Raw genomic sequence first — 23,425 nt, forward strand, 5'->3', positions numbered from 1 at the left:
GCAATCAACCATTGTCTATTGAGATAGATGATAGTTATCAATCCTTCAACGCATGAGTACCTCTAACATAAAAAAAATTCTGTGTGTATCAGCGGTTCGTGATCGTATGATGCCCCCTCCGCCACCCCCTCACCACGTGTATGCCAAGGCCAACAGCTCGTCTGCCGTATTCCTCCACTGGGGGCGTCCAGCCTTCACCTCCAGCCAGATCGTCAACTACACCATCCGCTGTAACCCTGTGGGCCTTCAGAACGCCTCCCTGGTACTCTACCTGCAGACGTGAGTGTCCTATATAATACCTTCCTCTTCATACCCCATAGCACATAGTCATTTAACTGGATAGAGGGCGCTTAGTATGGTCACATAACTCAGGGTAGCACTGTGTACGGATTTAAGAATTTGCAGGTCAATTGCCAAAGTATTGGATCTGATTAATAATCTCCATATACAGTATATGTTCTAAATCCATTTTTGTCATTGTGGTTCTCCTCTACAGTGCTGAGAAGAACATCCTGGTCACGGACTTAGAGCCCAACACCAGGTATGAGTTTGCTGTCCGCCTGCACCTTGACCAACTGTCCAGCCCCTGGAGCCCTGTGGTCTACCAGAGCACTCTGCCTGAAGGTGAGCACCAACATGGCTTCATACAGCAGCACATGCTGTATAGATTAATAAAATATACTCTCACCCTTTTTGGGCTCCGATGGTACTTCCTAGCCTACTGAAATAGAATACTTACTGGAATTATTGTGCCTGTCTTAAAACTGTTTATCTCCCCAGGACTCTCGCAGTCACGTAACCATAAGGCTCTGCATTCTGCAAACAAATCACAACTAGAGCGCAACCACTTGACAGAGCCTTGCCAATGAGCTCTCATTTTCCCTCTAATGGGGTTTTGCTCTTGAAAGGATTAGAAAAAGACACAGAGGAAAAAATTCATTGAACTGCACAGTAGTATATATGCTCACTCTCACTGCATTATTACACATATCTACACATCTCTAGGGAAAGGGATCATAAGCAAGGGCCATAGCTTGTGAGATGTAGTTATCCTTATGAGTGATATCAAAGAACCTTCTCTGATTAAAATGTCGCTTTGGTCTAGGCCCTGGTTCAGGCATACATTTTCAGTATTCCTCAACTCATTACCAGTTACGAAGAGCATTTTTTTATTTTTATGGCAGTTGTACATCTTCATCAGCGATTTAGCCTCAGGGTTAAAACTGGCATTTTTTCTTCCCCAGCACCTACTCTGCCACCGTCAGGTGTGAAAGTGACTCTGATCGAGGACAACACAGCGCTGGTGTCATGGAAACTTCCAGATGAGCCCAACTTGGCGGTGACACGTTATACCATCCTCTACGCTTCCAGGAAGGCCTGGGTAGCTGGAGAGTGGAAGGTGCTGCAGAGGGAAGGTGAGCCAAAGAGAGCCAAAGAGAGCCAAAGAGAGCGAAAGAGAGCGAGAGCGAGAGCGAGAGAGAGAGAGAGAGAGAGAGAGAGAGAGAGAGAGAGGAGCTGCAGGCTAAACTGGGCTGCAAAGACAGAGTCCTACCCCAGCTTCACACAATACAGGCCATTGGAAATCAACTAATTTCATCCTCTGATCCATTTCTGTATTTGTCACTAGTCCTTGTGATCTCAGGTTGTTCTTAGATAACCCCCTCCTGTTGTCTTACCAATCAAAGGATGGATTCTATACTTGGAGCTTTGATTTAGCACTGGGGGGGGGGGGGGGGGGGTTATGATCTGTCTTTGTGGCTTTAGGTCCAATATTCTCATTCTCCTCTTTTAAGTGAGTGAAGGACTTCAATCACTCAAGATTGTAATCATTCAACCTGAAACACACTGGTCAAGAGTGCTGTAGTTACTATGGACTACTACCATATAGTTAATGTGGCCATAGCAACACACACACATATGTTTTGTGTACCCAAAGGCCTGACGTGTGGCAGTAAGTATTACTGGCCAGGTGCGAGAGTGTCCAGCTCCTGGGTAAAAACACAGATTCTGGGTAGCATAGGCGTAATTGAGAGCAGATGACTCCAGGAAATGTGAGGCATCTGATCTTTCCTTTCTAAGCCACAGGTGAGGGGGTCAAAAGTGAGGCTGTTCACAAAGCCATCCTGCCTTGCACCAGCCCCCCACCACTGGAAATCAACCCTGTTGCCCAAACCGTTACTGCAGGGGAGCTGGGTGGTATTGGGGGGGGTTAGAGCCCTCTGATCCCTGACCCTCCGTCCTTTGCCTGACAATCTGGTCACAAATATCCCCTCATATGCCTCAGGTTTTTATGTGTTTTTTTCCCACTGAGTTGTAAACCCCTGTTCTTCATGGGTCAGTTGAAAATGGGAGAGGAGCAAAAAAAATCAGGCTTGACATATTTCCTCCAGTTAATTTATTTAGAGATGAATTTGAACAGCTATATTTATTACCACGTGGTGAATGACAACACTGCAGCATGTTAAAACAATATTCACATTTCCATGTCCTTTTATTGCTGAGGCTCAAATGGGTTGACATCGGTCACTAATGACATATTTCTCGGTGATAGGGAGCATCACCATGGCTCTACTGGAGAACCTACAGCCGGGGAACATCTACCTGGTCAAGGTGTCCGCGTCCAACGATATGGGAGACGGGCCGTTTTCACACACCGTGGAACTGGCCGTGCAGAATGATGGCTCCACCTCCGGTCACAACCCCAGGCGCGCCCATGGCTCAGCTACAGGTTAGTGACTAATGTGGTGCATACTTGGTCTTTCATGACACGATTCTTCTTGTTGTCGTCACTTGACCTACTAGATGTAATTCAAATTCAATAGCTTGGCCTGCAGCCTTGGTCTCCTGCTAAATTATTTACACTGTAATACATCTCTGTGAATGTCAGGGGAGGTGATTGCCAGCTGTATTGATTTTGATACACAGTGTGGAGATGTAGAACCCACACAGAGCCTAGATAGGAGTGTATGTCTCCTATGGCTGTCTCATCACTTGTGACAACTGTCTTGCAGTGTTCTCTAGTGGCTTCTACCACCTGGACCAGAAGTCGATGACAGGGATCATCGTGGGGGTTTGCATTGCACTGATCTGCATCATCATCTGTGCCTTCATCCTTGTCTGCAGAGGCAAAAACAGGTAACCCTTTTAACAGATTTAGTGTGTTGTTGTAACTTGATATGAGATTACTTTTCTGACTGCCCAGTTGGTTTGCATAGAACCTCTTCTGTTATTTCTATATTAATATTGTATGATTGTTTGACAGGAAATCGTCAGCTACTAAAGCCATCAGGCAGGAGGCTGGTCAGGTCCCCTCTGCTTCGGTCCACCTGGGCTCTGAGGGCCAGGCTGAGAATGCTGATGTTATGGTGCCAATGATGAGAGCAGACCACTTCATTGATGCCAAGGTAAGGGGATATGGCTCTGTTACGCCCTTCCTTTCCTCTAACATTTCCTCTTGCATTATGTCTCCGAAGTACATGGAAAATAACCAATGTAGACAGATTCAGAGCACTGCAAATTTCATTTAATTTCCAGGGTGGAACAAATCTGATCATCAATAGCCTCGGACCAGTTTATCCAATCACTGAGAAGAGAAATAAGTGGTTTTCCTTCAGTAATCAGAAAATAATTAATGCTAAGAAAAGCCAGGTAAGAAAGATAAATACAAAAGTGTTCAAGTAAAATAACATTACTTAAATAGAACATAATCGGAGGTGAGACCAGCAGATATTCCTCCCTTTATCCATTTTAATTCCCTTCTTTGTTCACCCTTTCTTACTAACTCAGATCCAGAGAAAGAGCCATGGAATCTGCTCGTACCAGCCAGGAGCAACAGTGCTGTGCTACGAGGATGAGTCTCTGTCGTCACCCAACCAGCCCACCTCCCTGCAGGTCCTGTTTGGCCCACCTTTTGACACAGAGGGCTCCTCCAACAGCGAGGGCAGCCACGAGACAGGCGACTCGGGCCGTTACTCTCACGACGAGACAGAGATGACCAACCTGTCCTCTGGTCCCGGCAGCCGCCCTGCGTCTCTGAGAGAGGAGAGCGGGGGGTCATTCTGCAGTCCTGCCCAGGAGAGTGAGGGGGAGCTGGGGGAGCAGTCTCACCTCAACCTGGAGATTGGAGACTCCATGGAGAAACCGTGCAACCATCACCACTATCAGGCCCCAGACAATACCCAGCCTGCACTTTCTCTCTAGCAGTCTGTGTGACCTCCCATCAATCCCCCAACCCTAAACTCACTCCACTGTTTTAAAAGACAATGAGCAGAAATCCAAATATCCAGGTCTTTGGAAAAACTGGGCTCTGTTTTGGGTTCTGGTGATTTCTATCAAAGAATCTTCTAGTGAATGTGTACTCATTTTATTTTGATTCATTGTTTGTGTGTATGTGTTTGAAAGAAAAATCTCACCCACCATGAATGTTTCAAGAGATCGTCAAAATTGTGAAATGTGACTTACATTTCTGACATTATTTAAGAGTTTATCACTGGAGCAAAGTGTAGAGTGAGCCCTTCTTTTGCTGATGATCTACCTCAGTTTACCTCGGTAAACTCCAACTATATACAGTATTTAATAATAACGACTTATACCTGAACTATGTAAGGGGTCTCTTCCTTTATGGAACAACTGATACTTCCTGATGGCAATAATTTGTTTTTGCTAGGTAAGATTTGTCCCGTATTCATTTTCCTCCTTGTTTATAATGAAGTACGGGATTGTAAGGGTACTACAGATCTCAATTAAAGCTTTGTTATTTTCTTCTTTATCACAGGTTATTTGGACTATTTCTCAGGTTACTTTACAATAAGCTTTGAGTGTTCGGCTATGGTAGATTAAGGGCCAGTACAATTTACTACATAAGTTGCTGAAATTCAATAATAAGCCAGTATGACACAATGTACTTTTCAGGTTATCCATAGTAATAATGGTTAAGACATTTATTTATTTATTTTTTTGTCAATGTGCAGTTGCCCTTGCAATTCCTGTTTTATACTACCTCTTTTTAAGCATTATTTTGTTGTGTTATTATTTTCCTAAACTCAGGGAACAAGGTTTAGTACATTTGAAAAGCCATGTGTAATGTTCCATGGTTGACTGACAGGGTATCTTCTTAGTCCTGAACTGCTCATTGTAGAGGGTAGTTGCCATAGATCTGTATTGAATGTATCTCTAGAACATTGTCAGTTACGGTTCAGAGCCTTGTGATGCCCCACTCACAGGTGGAAAAACTTTAGTTTGAATTCAGTTGGAATAATGTGTCTGTGGTATGGCAAGCTATCTTTTTGGTTATTTTGGGAAAGAACATAACAAAAATGCTTGTGTCGATGTGTTTCAATACAGTAGACCTTAAAAGCTTTATAAATGGCCTTAATGGGGAAAGAGACCCTCAGATGTCGGAGACAAACAGAAAGGATCATATACCAAAGTCCGATCCATCTGAGGTCCAACTCTTTGACACATGGGGATGGGAGAAGTGTGAAGAATGATTGTTGAAAACCAAAAGCGTTAAATCAGTGCGATGGAAGTGAATGGAATGAACACCAAAAAAACATTTTATCTCTAAAGATATCTATATTTTTGTCGACGTTTATGTACTACTGAGTACAGATTCGAGTTACTTTTGTTCTTTAAGTAGTTGATACTTCACCATAGAGTAGAAAAATAAGTTTAGCACTTGTCAGATTAGTTTGATTTGTTGATCACAGCCAATGTGCAGCGGTGACTGATGCTATCATCCAAAGTAATTGTTTGCTCCCTCCATTTGCTTTTGATCTCTCAGCGGGTCCCTGGGAAAATTACAATGAGGTTTTTCTCATGTATTAGACCAAAAATCTAACGCAGATCAGCTGAGATGCTGCTTCTAAGACAAAGCTTTGCACATGTGTGCCCCCGTTCTGTGACCAACTGAGTTGAGATGCGGGTCCTCTCTCAGAAAGTGCCCCCAGGATTTTGGGCCCTTGATAATGGTTAAAATGACAATTATAATCAATGTCATGCACACTAACCAAATCACCCTATTATTGGTTTTCTTTAGAGCTTTACTGTTGCAACTAGATGTGTACATTGTAGGGGGAAATTCTATTCCGGAGCTATATACAGTATATTATATTGATTCTCATCCTACATTGCAACAGTATTTTCAATCAACGGATTTCTAACTAATAGGATGACAGTTTGCATGAAGTGTGACACAATCAGTTTTACTTTCTTTTGAATGGCAAACAATGTATACCAAAGAATTCAGTTCACTGTTGCGCATTAGCAAGAGATCCATTTAGACATATATCTCTGCATGATATTTTCTCATTTTATTTGGTTCCAAAAGCTTTATCCCCATTTAGGTTTTGATTACTACTTAATAAATGGGTGTCTATTAGACCACAAACCAAGATGAAAGTGGTACACAATTAGTGCTTTTAAACATGCATTGTTATTTGTCATTGAAGCAAAAAATAGACAGATTTTTCTACATTCTTTTTTACTTTTTCTCACTGGAAGAGAAATATATATTATTGTTATTTCAATGGGGTTTCATATACCCCAGTTTTGAGAAAGTACCAACTGAATTTAGTTTTTTCCTAGATGCCTAAAATGTATTAATCTTTGATACGAATGTGAATACTTCTTTAAACTGTTGTAGATGATCATTAGTCTGAAAAGCTGTGTTAATAAAATGTCAAGTTCATATTGTATATGGAATATTTTAGTTGTTTTTGCTTTTTATTTACATGTGTAGTCCTCTGCATTGTTATAATGCCCGGTGACTGCAATCCAACTCTGATAACAACTAAAAGCTGGAATAGACAAGTTATTATTGAGCAGTTGCAGTAACAGTATTGTTTTTGTCTTTTCAATTGTGATAAAGAGTAACCATAGGGTTCTCATTCTTATATATGTTTTCAGAATCAGAATGTTGATTAGGGTTCTGCATTCTTGTATTGGTTGTGAATGTCCAATAAGTGATTTACCGTCTTCTACCTCAGGTTCCTCTTCCAGCTTTTGATAGAGATGTGTTGGATGCTATAGTCAGAGGGGGTCAGTGTTATGCAAGAGATGGAAGAACGAGTGATGCAGATCCAGTCCTGTGTCTCTTTAATTTCAAAAGTTGTGCTCTCTTTTTTTTCCTGAACATGTGAATATAAAGGGATGAAGTGGAGGACTTGGTGTGAATCATAATTCTCTGGTGCTCTGAGTCCCCTTTTCTTCTGCAGTCACATTTTTCTGTAAAGGTTGTGCTGCTGGCTTTAGCTGCAGTGGTGGAGTGCTGTGGGTCATTTACAGTTAAACTCAGGGGAACCCACAGCTGCTCCACAGTTGTAGTGAGAGTAGCTTTGGGACACAACATTGGGAGTCTATGTAACCAATACACACTCTCATTGTTGTGTTTCAAAATTATAGTGAGAGGAGGCACAGGCCTTGAAATCGAATGTACCTTTTGTCATTATTTTGTGTTAATGTTCTGTTTTTCTGTTTGCTCTTTGATCACAACACCAACAGCTTTTCTTCAAGCTATTCAAGCAAGCCTTGGTCCTTACTACAACTTTCTTCATTACAAAAATGTTATAGCCTACTTGTCCAATTAAAGTTTAAAATAATTTAAACAATAAATAATTCTGAGAATGACTGATTGAGTTTAAATAAAAATAAACAATGTGAACTTCCTTGCACGTATTGGTATGTCTGTCCTCACCAATATCAGAGTATTATAATAAAACTATTAGAGACTGTATTAGAGTAACTAGTACATTTAGTACACACACATCAGCACTGACTATAGGTTAATTTGATATTGTTGTAGGTGTATGCAATAGCTAAGTTAGCTATGCAAAGTGCCAGATAGGTAACCATTTACAGTAACTGCTGTTAATTTTTCCTCAGTCAATAAACACCATCAGTCGACAAAAGATGTAGCTAATCTGACCTTTCTGCAGCAGGTAGCTCTGCCCAGGTAGCTTTATCTTGTAGCAGGTTTAGGGACTAACTTACTTACACTAACTACTACTAGCTAGTATGACTATAGGATAGCCAGTAACCAGGTACGGCTAGCTAGCCAACAAGATAGTGAGAGCTAGCTAGCCTACTAGCCAACTTTGTTCAGTTGTTGTTGAGTTTGTTCTATTGGCATGCAACCTTTATAATAAGTGCTGCATCTTAGCTAACATTAGTAATTTTATCTTCCTGTCACACTCACACAATCAAATCCTTTCTTTGTGCTACCGACCTAGGCTGTAAACACCCCCGCTAAACAATGAATATTCTATGAGGGGGTGTGTACATCTGGGTATGAACAAAATAAGAAACAAAAATCCCAAAATGTAATACATTTTGTTGTTATTTGTTTTCCATTATTCCATGTCCAACTTTGACACAATAAATGAGAAAATACATTGACTTTCTGTTTTTCCACTCGGAAATCAAAATAACGAAATGTACACTTGTAAGGTCATGTCCTTTGGTCCATGTTGTGACAATGGTCGTCTTCCGCACCGAACTTTGGGTCCAAAGACTGAAGGCTTCCTCTTGTAGTCAGTTAAAGGCCCCTCTGGCATTATCTTCAGTTATATTCAGGTATTACAGTCCATCCAATCATTGGTCTTCCCTTATCTGAAAAAGCAGCAGTTAATTACTGTTAATGGATGAGAAACGTCAATACATCGATTGTTTAACCCCATGTGTATGACAGTAGTGCTTCTGGAGAGATCTGTAACCTACAAAAAAAATGGCCTGGTGTCCACAGATGGCTGTGGATAAGAAACAAAAAAAATCTATAGGGTAGCCTATACAACAACTTTATTATTTTAGTTTAGTAAAACATTTAAGCTTTTTGTAAATACTGTAGACTATTCCTACAGTAAAAACAACTTTTGAAGTGTGTAGAGTAGTAGTTAGGCCTATTAGGCTGCAACTCCTTATCATGACTAAGCAGATATCACTTCAGAAAATGAATAGTGCAAAACTCAACCAAAGAGAGTGGTAAGTATGTAATAAACGTCAAACAGTTCTTAGACAGACAGATATTGCCTCTAAATATCCAGACTGGATTTATTAGCTTCCGCCCCAGTCGCATCATTACAGTACACCCACACTTCTGACGGAGCGGCAGTGTAGACACATTCAACATGCCAATGTGGAGGGGGTTCTGTGCTGTCACACAAAGGTTCCGTTTCTCAAAATCTAATATTAACCGTGCTTTACAAGTGCCAAACATGTGCCACGTGGAGAAATATGTGACAATAATACAATGTTAACAAAAATTTCCCTGCGTGACACAGGATATCATGAAGTTGAATTTATCTGCTCCTCCTAAACTTTGCAAACGATTGCAGCTTTCCTCGTCACACAGATAGTTGTGATTGCTGCTGGGGGAAGAGAGCGGTTGGGTACTGTTACCTTCTCAGCACAATTATGCACGTTTAAGCCATGTAAGAAGCTCTGTAATGTCAAAAGAACAGGATAAAGATACCTTCTCGCTCAAAAGAAACCGAGGTAATGCGCGTTTTTGATATTTTTCCCTTCCTGCGCGTGGTATGTTGCTGTCTGTGGGGGCACGAGACACAAGTCTCGACCATAATTACGACGTTGAAGGAGCTTATCGGCCTACCTCAAGGCCTTTGAAGTATTGAATGAAACTCAAAATAAATAGACAGCGCTGGCATTTTAAATTGAAAAAAAAATATCGTAAACTATTAAAATCTAATTGACCTTGCTGACGTGGAAAGTTAGTCAAAACTTTCACTGTCGGAATGTGTTCGCAAATTTGGAACTGCCACGAACTTTAAAAAAATGTTTTTTTTAATGTAGCCAGCTGACTTTTTCTTATTGCAGTGAACGATATAGGAAGTGCATTTAAATGACATCCCAGCGGTCAAAATCTGACGAGTCTTTTAATTTAGTTAACCGACTGTCTGAGACTTGAGTTTTACCTCTGTGGGACAAATTATGTTGCATAAACTGTAGGCCCTGTTTATTTATAACAACAAGATATAGGCTACAGAAATTGAAAACATTGATGATCATTAATCACATGCGCCAGTAGACGACTGTAGGCTATCATACAAGAGCTTTATTGCGATTTATTTTTATAATAATTACACAAACTATCCCACCAATGGAGATGTGGGTGGTTTTAAAAGCATTGAACAACTGTTACATGTTTGACATATTTACAGAGCTGTGTGTATAGGCTAATAGATACCAGGCCAGTATGACCCCCCAGATCCAGTTAGATAATAGATACCAGGCCAGTATGGCCCCACTCCCCCAGACCCAGTAGATAATAGATACCAGGCCAGTATGACCCCCCCAGTAGATAATAGATACCAGGCCAGTATGACCCCACTCCCCCAGACCCAGTAGATAATAGATACCAGGCCCGTATGACCCCCCAGACCCAGTAGATAATAGATACCAGGCCAGTATGACCCCTCCCCCAGACCCAGTAGATAATAGATACCAGGCCAGTATGACCCCTCCCCCAGACCCAGTAGATAGATACCAGGCCAGTATGCCCCCTCCCCCAGACCCAGTAGATAATAGATACCAGGCCAGTATGACCCCCCCCCCCCCCAGTAGATAATAGATACCAGGCCAGTATGACCCCCCCCCCCAGTAGATAATAGATACCAGGCCAGTATGACCCCCCCCCCCCCCCCCCCAGTAGATAATAGATACCAGGCCAGTATGACCCCACTCCCCAAGACCCAGTAGATAATAGATACAAGGCCAGTATGACCCCCCCAGTAGATAATAGATACCAGGCCAGTATGGCCCCACTCCCCCAGACCCAGTAGATAATAGATACCAGGTCAGTATGACCCCCCAGACCCAGTAGATAGACACCAGGCCAGTATGCCCCCTCCCCCAGTAGATAGATACCAGGCCAGTATGACCCCTCCCCCAGACCCAGTAGATAATAGATACCAGGTCAGTATGACCCCCCCAGACCCAGTAGATAGATACCAGGCCAGTATGCCCCCTCCCCCAGACCCAGTAGATAATAGATACCAGGCCAGTATGCCCCCTCCCTCAGACACAGTAGATAATAGATACCATGCCAGTATGCCCCCTCCCCCAGGCCCAGTAGATAATAGATACCAGGCCAGTATGACCCCTCCCCCAGGCCCAGTAGATAATAGATACCAGGCCAGTATGACCCCTCCCCCAGACACAGTAGATAATAGATACCAGGCCAGTATGACCCCCCCACCCCAGAAGATAATAGATACCAGGCCAGTATGACCCCCCCAGACCCAGTAGATAATAGATACCAGGCCAGTGTGACCCCCCCCATACCCAGTAGATAATAGATACCAGGCCAGTATGACCCCCCGGACCCAGTAGATAATAGATACCAGGTCAGTATGACCCCCATTCATATCCAGTAGATAATAGACACCAGACCAGAATGACCCCCTGTGACCCAGTAGATAATAGATACCAAGCCAGTATGACCCCCCCAGATCCAGTAGATAATTGTAGTGGCATAACAATCCAACACGTCTTTGTGATTGAGCCTTTAATGTACCTTTGCATCCTTGAGGAGCCTTTAGGAGGATGTTGGTTATCGACCATGTATGAAGACTGGGAGGCTGTCAGGAACTCCAGGCAGGCATCAAGTCTATAGACCAGGGTTAGGAACCAAATGGCATCCTATTGCCTATTTAGTGCACTACTTTAAAAGGGTTAGGTCCAGAGTTCCACTGTATTGATCTATTGTGGTAATAGACCCTGGAGAGGAGGGGAGGCTACAGCTGAGTACTGGTAATTTGATTCTGTTTACCAAGTATACTGACTATACCATACTTAGGTTACATGAATTTACAGCTTGCCGCATATCATAGAGGCAACTTGGACAACGTGATAGGGGCAGCAAGCTGCCAAACATTTTAGATTCTTCTCAATGGAGAAGATTGGACCATTTAAACTACAAGAAAACAGTGTGCAGCCAGCCTTTCTTATAATTTAATCCTGACACTGCTTGCACATGGACTTCACGAAGGTGTAGGCAATAAGCCATTCATGAGAAAATTAAACAAGTTCTGTGTTGTTCAACATATTGGCATGCCACAAGTAAGTTTTCTATACAATGTCTGTCAGAGTGAAAAGTGTGCTTTGTAGTTTAATGGGAAACCTGCATTTTATGTGGCTGTATAATATTTTGTGTGGTTTTCTTTCTCAGGTAGAGCTGGTGGGCTTGATGATCTAGGAGGGCTGGGTGTTCTGCTGGATAGCCCAGACAAGAAAAAGTGCAAGTCGAACGCACAGGTAAAATACCAGCACAATAGTCTGACTTTCTGAGATTCCCTTTCTTTGTTATAGGTCGAAAATCTTGTGGTTTCCGATATTGACCAACCTCATTCAGTCAAACAATGCTATATCAAGACAAAACGAATATACTGCTCACTTATTCATCAAACTTTTGAGAAGTTCTCTGAATGGCTGTTGATAGTCAAGTGTTTGACGCTGCTTGCATAGTTCTGTATCAACTACCTTTATCATTGCCTTTTCATGCGTTTCCCCAGGCTCCCTCCTTCGCTCCCCTATCTGAGTATGCTCCACCACCAAACCGAAGTGCCGACCACCTAGTGGCTACCAATCCTTTTGATGACAACTACAACACACCATCTTTCAAGCCTCTGTCCTCTGGGAACCCATATTTTGGCCACCCGCACTATCCTGGCTGCAGTGGCTATGGCCTGCCCAGGATGGACCACCTCATGCCAAATAGGATGCCATCTTCTTACAGGGGTCCCTACCAGATACGAAACCAGCTCCACCCTTTTGCCCAGACTCAAATGGGCATGGGGTTCAATCGACCCCCTGACTTTAACTATGGTTACCATGAAAATCCCAATTACGGTAACCATCCACCATTAAGCAACAACAACAGTAACATGCCACTTCCACCCAATCAGCCTTTTAGACCAGGTCCCCATGACAACTTGAATCAGGTGCATCTGCATAATGTGACCCAAAGCACTTCTCCTGACATGGGCCTGAGCTTTAGATCAGCAGTCAATCCAATTGGGAATCCACCTCCCCAACCCGGCATGGACCCTAGTCCTGGTTTTACTCGGCAGCAGCAAAACAACAGATTTACCCAGTCCAATACACCTACACCTAAACAGGACATGAGTGAGGTGGTGTCAAGCAAAAGTACATCCCAGAACACATCTCCACAGAAACGAAGCCATGGCTCAGAGGAGATCATGGGTCAGAAAAACTCTGTCGACCTGAAATCAAAGAATAGAGGCGCCCTGGTCTGTCAGGGTGCAGGTCAGCCTAACACCACAGAGAAAATCAACGGCATCATCCACCCCAATAATGATTCTCTGAAGAAGTCCCCACAGTCAGGCAGGCACATGGAGGCAGCCCCCCTGGAGCGGAGTAGAAGCAATGGAGGTGGTGGTGTGGCCATCAATAAGACACTGATGCATCCCAACAGGCCTAGCCACTCCTCCATGGAGCCTGTGTTTCCATGTGGAGTATGCCTGAATGAAGTGAATGATGACCAGGAAGCTATCCTGTGTGAGGCCTCATGTCAAAAATGGTTCCACAGGGTTTGTACTGGAATGACTGAGACAGCTTATAACCTGTTGACAGCAGAGGTGTCGGCAGTGTGGGGCTGTGACATCTGCATGGAGGAGAAAGGGGCGCAGCTCCATAGAACAAAGGAGGTAACAGGGCAGCAGCCAACAGTTAACAGCGAGTGATATGGTCATGAATATGGTCTGTCAGTAACATTATTCTATCTTACACTGGTCATTTTCTTTGGTATGCTTCCTTTGTAGGTGATTTTTCCTTACGTTTTTACATAGGGTTTACAAAGGTTTACATTTTTACCATTTTGTTGTTTTATTTGACATTTGGTATAATTTGGATAGCAGTTTCTGTCCCGTGCTTAGACCGATGCAAAAGCTAGACTGAAGTTCTGTTTAATGTCATATGTATTCCCTATTATTGGGCAGGTACCATTGGCCATGTTGACCACAATAATGTCATTTTCTTAACGAGGTCCTTACTGTTCCTCTCAACTTTCCTGGCCTATAGTTTATTTAAGTTATTACAACATCAGTATGAGTAAGCTATCTGGAAAGGTTAACTGATTGACGGATGCAAACATATTCAACGTTTTAATCAGATATGTTTTGCAACTGCTGTTATAGTTTGACAGATTTTGAGCAGTATAATTGTTTCCCAAAAAGTTGATAGTCACAGCTGGAGTGGTGTTCCAAAGCCATACACCTGTACTGTATGCTATACAACCAGAATTGGATCTGATACATTTTTTTGAAATGATTCGATACATGTGGTCATTCCACAAATGTTATGCCTTTTGAGATGTATAACTTCGTGAGAAAAAAAATGTTTGACAGTAACAGGGTTGAAGATGTCATCTTAAAATCAGCCATAAATCCCCTCGTGACAGGGGAAATGGATGTTGTGTGTGCAACAGTGAGGGGCAATTGAATGCAAGCTTTAAAAAAAGTAGAAATGTTCAAACATTTTTAGCCTGTCTAATCTATCTATGGGTAACAGGGTTGACGTGTTATGCTCGACCCACTCAGTTTTCCACCACAAAACACCAGACAATGGTTAAAAAGAGTAGAACCAGCTCACCTGCTTTTACACTAGGATTTGGCTATTAGATGTTCAATGTTTATTTTGTTAAAAAAAAAATCCCAAGGAATCGTTTCACAATATTAGAACAAAAGTTCAGTTCACGTAACAGGGTTGACCTTAAAATGAGGGCCACGTTTTTTTTTTTACTTTAAAATTAATCACCAATCACATTAAATAAATAATCTTCAGAAATGACTTTGTCAAAGCAACAAAATAACTAGGGGTTTACAACTTGGATAAATCTTAGGGTTTAGTGGGTTAATATCTCCCTGGAAGTCAGAGAGTACACGGAGGAACATGTCAACATTTTGGCACTTTAGCAAGTCTTTATTCATATTAAAAATCGGATTTGTTGAATTCTCCATGTGGTTTATATTAAAGGGCACTTTGAATATAACAGGCTTTTAAAATTTAATATTGGTGCACAATTTCGAATGAAAATATCAAAGGGACGCAAAAGGCACTAATTTCGTGGAACGATCCATGTGTGTTTTTCAAACTGTTGATATTGAATGTATTTAGAGCCTTAATGAATTTTGTTTGTAAAACATTATGCAGATTAAGCTAATTTAAATGAACCTATTATATAAAAGACATGTTATACTCTAAAAATATGTTTTTAGTATGTGTGCACTTTGCTTTGCTCTAATTGTATTATTTTTGCGCCAACATGATGCATTTAAATCAACATTTCTTTATATTTTGTTTTCATTTTAGGAAAGGTAAAATAATATGATAATTAGTAATAAGAGACATGCTTACTGTATAAAGGGAAAATAACCTTGGTTCAAAATAAAACTTCTTTGTCAAATTATAGTTTCAAGCATGGCTTCCATTTTTGCTAGTTTAAAGTAAACTAAATATATTTTTTAATTGTTTGCTTTTCTCATGTAGATTTGTCTTACTGTTTGGAGAACTTTTCATTAAGTTCGATATTGCAATATTTTGGTGATTCAACTATTTTCCAAATTTCTAATAAATTTATCCCGCCTACTTTCTATGGGAGCACATTGCTCAAGTTAGGCTTCGGCCCATCAGACATAAATATTGGTAGTTGATATTGTTCAGAAATTTGTTTTCATATTGTCAGTCATAAAAAATTAAAAAATCTAAATCTTCTATAAAACAAATCAAAACTATTGATCAAAACTACTCAACAACTTTTTTAAACTACTCAATGTGGCATTGTGAATGTATACAGTACTGTGCTCAATTTTGTATAATGTAATTGTATCAATGTTTGCTTCCTTTTTGAACTGGTATGAACAAGCAGTTAATATTTACTGTTGATTCAGTGCTAACATCAGGATCAACAGCCTTACAAGTGTTTTGATACATCATCACTTCCAGATATTTTGCTTAATATATCAAGTGAAAAAACTGCATTTGTATGTTGTTGACTGTTAATTTATTAGCCATTTGTGATGTAGCTGAATATTGTGTGATCAAAATGTTGATAATGTTTATAGGAATAATATATTATTACTCCATTCCTAATGAATTGATAATGGTTTTGAATCCAGTTTTATTCGATTTAACACAAAAATGGTCATGTATCAAAATGTTATTTCATTTCAGAAGTACATTCCTTACAGAATAACAACTCCACTTACATATCTCGTTGTTTGCAAAGTGCAGTTAGCTTGATTTAAGTTAATTTTTTCATACTAGATGATTGACAGCAGATGCCTTATTTTCTTGACAGTTTAAAATGTTGTTTATTAGTAAATGTAATGTATGAATAACCTGTATGCTCATTATACATGCACATGAACTATTTGTACTTTTCCTACATCGATTGGCCACCAAAAAGGATAGAATTTTCAGATGAGCACCTTATTATATTACCTTTAGGATATTGAATGTACCGGTACATGATATCAAATGTTAATTTCACTCATAGTTACAACAATGTTATTGTGGTTTTATGAAAATTATGCAGAGGTATATAAAAAAGAAAATGGCAAACAGGACTCAATTGTGAGGTCTGGTAGTAGATTAGATATGTGCCTCTGTAGCATGAACAATATGGTTTAATTTCTTCAATGACCCATAGCTTAATTTGTTTTGTATTCTGTTCCTTATAATGAATGTATGCAGTAATAGTACAGATTCCACAAACTTTTTTTCTAAATTGACAAACATTTTATTGTATAACTTATTTTAATAAAAAACAACTTTGAAATCGTGTCTTCGCTTTTATGTGTTGAACATTTTGGGCTATCAGATTTATACCTTCAAAACAGACCTTCAAAAATAGCCCCTTAGAGCACTAGGAACACGACATCAGAACATTTAGAACTATCAGATATTCTTTGCTTCAACCCTTCAAGTCCAGCTGGGCTCTAGGATCTGAATGTAGGCTGGCCTGGCAGTGGCCCTTTAACTGGCGCCAAACTTTGAGACAGGAAGTACACCAATCGTTCGCGGAAACAACTTTATTTCTTCCTTGGCAACCGGCAACAATGTTGTAGCTACTACCACCACACAACAATTTAGCAAATCAAAGTTAACTATACAATTGGTTTGAAATGCCTTTGATTGTCAAAGATTACACATGGACACAGACAGAAACGATTGTTTACATAAATGTACCATTAAAAGGAGTAAAGGTTGGGAAAGTAGACATATTTTCAACAGACGAATATCTGAAGGTAAAAGTTTTGGGGAAACACTCTAAAGCTAGCTAGCTAACGTTACCTATCTAAATGTTGTCAACAGTAGTAAATGGTCAATTGCTTTGGTTTGTGTCCTTCATTTTAGGTACATTTTCCCCCATTTTTATTTGGTTTGCCTCCTTAATTTAGGTACATTTCCCCCGTTTTTATTTGAAGCCTTCCTGTTTGAGCCGATAGATGATGACAAAAGCACAGCAAAAATTGGAAATGGAGTTTCAGTTTTCACATTGCAGAAAAAGAAGGAGATTGTCAGAGCACCTTGTGATTACTAACAGTAATTCATTATCTAACAGCAATATAGATATTAGTCTAGTTAGCTATGTAAGCGTTAATCGACGAGGGGCTATGTATTTGAAAATAATAAATGACATGGAAGACGCTTTAGCGGAGTGGAATAAACCTTCCAAGGAGTTGTTGCATTATTTTCCAGAGAACGCATTGAGAGCCCCGAGTTGATATCCCTTTTATACCATGGCTATACTTTTGCTGGAAATGTGTTCAACATCAACTGAAGTAGCTAGCACGTTTACTAGATAGGCTAGCTACAGTAGTTGCCTTGGTAACCACACAAATAGACTTGCTACTTTAGCTAACCAAACCATTAGTTTTAGCATGCTATTATTGAAATCGAATTCAGCAATTCGACTTTTACTTTCAAAAGCAGCTCCAACATAGAACATGTAAGAATGAACTAAAGCCATTGAATTCTACCCTGCTGATATACCGTGCCTTATAGGGAAATTATGCACGCACGCTCTAGAACGCCCTTAAAGCCAAACAGAAACAACTATCCAACAACGCCATGGACATGGGTATAAAGTAGCTGCAATACATTATGCAAAGTAGTCACAGTATTTTACAACTTAATTGTATGTATTACATTTGACCCTGATTAGTATTATTCAACAAAGAAGATATTATAATGATCTTGTGTTTATCTGTTTTAGATGACAAAGACAAATTGAGAGAGATCAGGGATAGAGCACTCCTGAAAGGCCAGATAAAGCTTGCTGCTGAGTCGAAAGCCAAAGCTACAAAAACACAAGAAGAAAGGAAATATGCACTGGAGACCATGATGATGGTGAGATACACTTGTCAAATATATTCTGTGTAATTTGTGCTAAGAATACATCTTCATTTTCAGTTATATTATATTTTCAGCTTGAAGAAGGGGGAGAGCCAGGATCCAGAAAATGAAGGATGATGAATATGAGAAAGCAACAGCAGAGTTGGAGGCATGGAAACTGAAGCAGGGGCAAATAGCCCAACTAAAGCTAAAAAGTCAGAGAATCAAGGTTGACAAACAAAGCAAATCGGAAAAGATACATGTACCCAGAACATCAGACCGATGCAAGGTCAAGCATGGTAAATAAAACTCTGGTACAATCAAATTGTACATTCTGCAATCATAACTTTGTTGATTGGTTGAGTATTCCGTAATGAATATCATCTGCTTGTTTCTTACATAGATCAGAAAAACAGTGTTCAATCAATCAGCAAGAAAAAACAGGTGAATTTGCCAGCTCCAAGATCCACAGGCAACATTCAAATCAAGTTCACACCACGAGTGTTTCCCACGGCCCTACGAGAATCAAGAGTACCAGAGGAGGAAGAGGTGTAAACTCATCTTTTCCCTTTCCACTTTCAAGTATTAGCCAGGTTTTTTCATCAGTGAATCTTTGGAACTGTGGTTTATTAAAGGGCAATTCCGCCACTTTTCGACCTCATATCCATTATCTGCAGCACCATACCAGTGTCTACATACTGTATGTTAAAACAGCACGTTTCTATGATCTGTGGTTAAAAAGATAATAAGAACGGTCCTAAAAAATGCTTCTCTGTGACATCACAGGGTAGGATTAAAAGACAAATTCTTGCTCCCCACGTCACTGTGAATCGCAGTGTTTGAAAATCACTGTTTTAAAATGTTTTAACTTTTGATTATGTCGTCAGGTAGAACATTTTCACTTAGAAATGTAGAAATGCACCAATTCCACATATGTAAACACTGGTATTCTGCCGGAGATAATGAAAAGTGGTGGAATTGCCCTTTAAGTATGGGTATTAATTGCTTTGTCTTTACTATGGACACGGGATGCATTTGTCCATTCTCGGTTCCATATTGGGAAGTAGCATCATGTATTTAATTTATACATTTTATCAAGCCAACCCAATAATATACATTTTCTCTTTGGAACAGTGGCTTCAGAAGCAGGCAGAGGCCAGAAGGGCAATACATGCAGACCTGGCAGAGCTGAAGGACCTGACAGAAGAAGAGAGGAACCCTGACTGGTTAAAGGAGAGTAAGTAGACTAATCTTGTCAAAATCAGTGATCATCAAACAATTAAGTAGTGTTAATATTAAATGTCTTCCCTCCATGTTTTTCAGCAAATTGTTTGCAACAGGTAACTACTTGGCTGCGATCAATGCTTACAGCCTTGCCATGAAGCTTAACAGAAAGATTCCTGCCATATATTCAAACCGTGCTCCTTGTCACTTGAAACTAAGGAATCTTCATAAAGCCATTGAGGATTCCTCTTGGGTTAGTATTCATCTTTCTTGTGTAAATGTTTTCTTTTACTCAACAGCATTGGTAAAAGCGATGGTTGTATAGAACATGACATTACAATGGTTCTTCATACCCACAATCTTTCATTGCAGGCACTTGATCTGTTGACGCCACCCGTGGCTGGCAATGCAGGTGCCAGGACAAGAGCCCATGTAAGACGAGGCACAGCTTTTTGTGAACTGGAGTTCTATACTGAAGGTCTGTGCAACGACAACAAGGGCATTTCTCAAGCCTCAAAGATACATGGCTCCCCTTGGAACTCTCTATTTAGTCTATTTTGTCATTCATACTTGGACATGTGAAATGCAAAAAAGAGAATACTTTAACAATTTAGTTTAGTTATAGCACCTTTTGACTTTTTCTACAGATTTAAACAAAGTTCCACATTGGGCTCCGTAGTGGCGCAGCGGTCTAAGGCACTACATCTCAGTGCTAGGGGTGTCACAACAGACACCCTGGTTCGAATCCAGGCTGTATCACGCCACCCTATTGGGAGTCCCATAGGGTGGCGCACAATTGGCCCAGTGTCGTCTGGGTTTGGCTGGTGTAGGTCATCATTGTAAATAAGAATCTGTTCTTAACTGACTTGCCTAGTTAAAGGTTAAACATAATTTATTTTTAGATTATATTCTGTTTCTTCTGCCCAGAATGAAAAGCCTACTGTCGCCTTGTGACTGAAATAATGCAGATGTGGATATCCTAGGCTAGGAAGTAGGGACAGCTGGTTTAGCAGACTATCCCTACCATGGCCTGTGCAGTCAGCTAAACGTTTTTTATTCCTTGGAAATATTGTCATAGGTCTTCAAGATTACCAGGCTGCTTTGAAGATTGATACTCAAAATGAAACTCTACAAGCTGATACACAAAATCAGACAAATCATCCAAGGGAGTGCACCCTGTCCCGAATGAATAAATACATGTTTAATACATTTGTATATTTTTTTGCAATGAGGAACACTTTAAAATTAATGCTGATAGCCCACCTGTTCAATGTGTTTATAGTGATACAATAAAAAAATTAAGTCAAACATTGTAACTTGCTCCTGCTATTAGTGTTTCTGTATAATGTCACATAACATAAGTGCAAGTAAAAATATGCTTTACTTTGTATGTAGAATGATACAACATGCATATTGTAGAACTTAAATGTACAGCTTTTATGTGTTTTCAGGACACCAATCATTGTCAATGAAGGTCCACCAGGTAGTTTAATCAACACTAAGACAATGGTATACCATGTCAATCAAATCAGATAGTGTTTTGCAAATTAGGGCAGTCATATACCCTGCTTCGATCAAGACTTGTATTGAAGGCATTGTCACGTAACATCCCACAGTTCCCAAGGTCTTCTGTGATTCTTTGAAAGTGGGTGGTAGGTACAGGGTGATGATTCAAATGTTGGAGGACTAACACCATAGTCACTTGAGGTGGTCTTGTAGAAGGGGCTTGGAGGCTTTGCCCATGGCACAGGAGAATTGTCTTTAACCACTGGGGTCATCATACATGAGAAAACAGGATTCCCAGGGTTTACACACAGGACTCTGCTTTGTTCCTGCTGTTGGGGAACCGACATTGGTAGGCATTGGCAAAAGTCTACCTAGAAGGTTAGGTGATGACAAATAAAACATAAATATCAAATAGTCCTGGGTTTCCCAATCTCGGTTTTCGCAAAATATAACAAAGATTATGAATACTAAGATACCGGTCTCTCCGCCCTAACAATAGGAGTCGTTGTCCAAAAACCAGCACGCCTATCCTTTTTTTGGATCGGTTGATAGATACATCTCATTATTTTAATACTTTAAAAAAATAGTCGATGAGGGTTGTTGACGTCGACCGACTGTATTCAATGTAGAGATGTTATGCAACTAGCCTCATACATGAATATGCATAGCCATCTCCGATATAAAGTGTTTTTTTTTGTCAACGTTGCGGGGATGTCACGTATCGTAATTATATCATAACAACCTGAGCATTACGAAACTTCTATTCATTCAAATAAACCTAATGTAGCAAATAAGCCATTCATATTCATTCATTCATTCCCCCCCGAGTTGGGCCTAGCTATCTCTTTCCGTCTTCTGCTCTGAATATCAGCATGCGTTATGACTGGATTTCCTAAACCCGGTTCTGGGCCCACGTTTTGGTTATTGCCCTAGCACACAGCTGATTCAAATAATCAAAGCTTGATGATGAGTTGGTTATTTGAATCAGTTGTGTAGTACTAGGGCAAAAACCAGAACACCCAGGGGGGCAGGATCGAGTTTGGAAACCCTGTTTTACGAAACACTACAAGGTTCAGACAAACTTTGTAAACTCCTAAAGTAAGACTTACCTTGATAGTTGGTTGGTGAGGACATACCTGTCATGGATTCAGGATGTTGGTTACCGTAGCTACCCTCCTTTGCAACGGTTTTGACGCGACAGTTGAAGTAGATGTACTAGATCGGAAGGATCAACCTCCTTGCTTAATTTCTCTTCATTCTAAGCCTTGTGTGTATTATTATACAAACCTTACATAAAGTTGGGCGTATTGAATAAAGCCAACCCATTGACATATATTCATTGCAGTAGACTAAAATCATGAGTTTAGTATGTTTGTTTACATCACGCATATATTTCTCAGCTGGTCAATCACGTGATCCAGAAACCATATCATATTGGGAGCTGTAGTTTCCAACTTTGGCAAACGACATGTGCTCATTTCATGCAAGCTCAAAATTAAATCTACAATTCCCCCTCGTCGTGTTACACGTTGTTCAGTTTCGCAAAGGTCTGTGTTGTTATTAGCGTCATGACAGCGGCATTCGCGCTCCGGCGGCAACATTAAGACTTCCGGTTCGACCTTTTTTCTCCAAAACAAAAGTCTGCGGTAAAACGCTATCTGTATGATTTTTTTCAGCTTTGCATAGCCATAGTGCATAATGTAAAAATTGTTATAACTACATCAGAAAATCTGAACTAAAGAGAATTACTACTCTATATAAGATAAAGAATGTTACGTTTTTAATATGTAATTGTATATTATGTATAGGACTGGTGCTATGCTTACAAGTTTTTCTTGGTTCTTACAGATCCTATCACGGTTTCAATTTATTTACAGTTTGCTTGAGCTGTATTCCTGGATGACTATAGCCTCATGTGTCTTGTCCTAGTAGCACCCTCTAGTGGCGTAAAGCCTCGTCTTATCCTAGTTCTGTGAACCCATTATGTGCTGTACCCAGCAGTTGTCTTATTATTGTTTGCTAATAAATACGAATTATTTGGTAATTAAGAGCTTGTGACTATTTACCAATGCAACAAAACATAGCCAGCAATGCAGTTCACTTTTTCCTCTACAGTGATACAGTTCAATATGTATTCCATATACAGTGAACTGCATCACTGTAGAGGAAAACGTTTACTGTCTAAGCTAAAATGAGGCGCAAAAGACTCAGTAGGTTCTCTACTAACCAAATATTGTACCTACCATTTCTCTCCAAATGGACCCTCTTCCACTCATCACGAGTCAATGTAAACACACCATTATTTGGAGTGGTATGCCTGAACCAT

General features: G+C 40.3%; 2 protein-coding genes and 2 long non-coding RNA genes across 4 annotated transcripts in view; 3 read left to right on the plus strand and 1 right to left on the minus strand.

Moving 5' to 3' along the window:
• The window catches only part of LOC120052572 (protogenin A-like), a 37,787-nt gene extending 33,587 nt beyond the window's left edge, over window positions 1–4,200 (plus strand). Inside the window, exons 12-19 of the mRNA XM_038999561.1 lie at window positions 93–279; window positions 497–624; window positions 1,245–1,415; window positions 2,552–2,728; window positions 3,012–3,135; window positions 3,263–3,404; window positions 3,535–3,648; window positions 3,793–4,200. Of these exons, the coding sequence (XP_038855489.1) occupies window positions 93–279; window positions 497–624; window positions 1,245–1,415; window positions 2,552–2,728; window positions 3,012–3,135; window positions 3,263–3,404; window positions 3,535–3,648; window positions 3,793–4,200 (1,451 nt within the window). The remainder of the gene's footprint in view (window positions 1–92; window positions 280–496; window positions 625–1,244; window positions 1,416–2,551; window positions 2,729–3,011; window positions 3,136–3,262; window positions 3,405–3,534; window positions 3,649–3,792) is intronic.
• Window positions 4,201–9,364: 5,164 nt separating this feature from the next.
• On the plus strand, window positions 9,365–15,441 carry LOC120047386 (pygopus homolog 1-like). The gene is made up of 3 exons (XM_038992912.1): window positions 9,365–9,489; window positions 12,182–12,267; window positions 12,525–15,441. The coding sequence occupies exons 1-3, from the start codon at window positions 9,441–9,443 to the stop codon at window positions 13,713–13,715; spliced, it is 1,326 nt and encodes a 441-aa protein (XP_038848840.1). The 5' UTR covers window positions 9,365–9,440; the 3' UTR covers window positions 13,716–15,441.
• A 1,642-nt stretch (window positions 15,442–17,083) lies between these two features.
• Window positions 17,084–20,337, plus strand: LOC120047397. Its single transcript, XR_005476881.1, has 8 exons — window positions 17,084–17,279; window positions 18,251–18,384; window positions 18,465–18,668; window positions 18,773–18,918; window positions 19,504–19,606; window positions 19,693–19,846; window positions 19,966–20,071; window positions 20,241–20,337. It is a non-coding gene; the product is annotated as an uncharacterized LOC120047397 (long non-coding RNA).
• Window positions 20,338–20,774: 437 nt separating this feature from the next.
• On the minus strand, window positions 20,775–22,659 carry LOC120047404. The gene is made up of 2 exons (XR_005476884.1): window positions 22,209–22,659; window positions 20,775–21,470 (listed from the first exon to the last, which is right to left on the minus strand). It is a non-coding gene; the product is annotated as an uncharacterized LOC120047404 (long non-coding RNA).
• Window positions 22,660–23,425: the final 766 nt, after the last annotated feature.

This window comes from Salvelinus namaycush, chromosome 1 (assembly GCF_016432855.1).
Source record: "Salvelinus namaycush isolate Seneca chromosome 1, SaNama_1.0, whole genome shotgun sequence".
Taxonomy (NCBI): Eukaryota; Metazoa; Chordata; class Actinopteri; order Salmoniformes; family Salmonidae; genus Salvelinus; species Salvelinus namaycush.

Excerpts from the sequence above, each read along its gene's own strand:
- LOC120047386 (XM_038992912.1), top strand. The coding sequence starts at position 9,441 with ATGTCAAAAGAACAGGATAAAGATACCTTCTCGCTCAAAAGAAACCGA. Across the intron at positions 9,490-12,181 it reads CTCGCTCAAAAGAAACCGAG|GTAGAGCTGGTGGGCTTGAT; the intron begins GTAATGCGCGTT and ends TTTCTTTCTCAG. Across the intron at positions 12,268-12,524 it reads AGTGCAAGTCGAACGCACAG|GCTCCCTCCTTCGCTCCCCT; the intron begins GTAAAATACCAG and ends GCGTTTCCCCAG.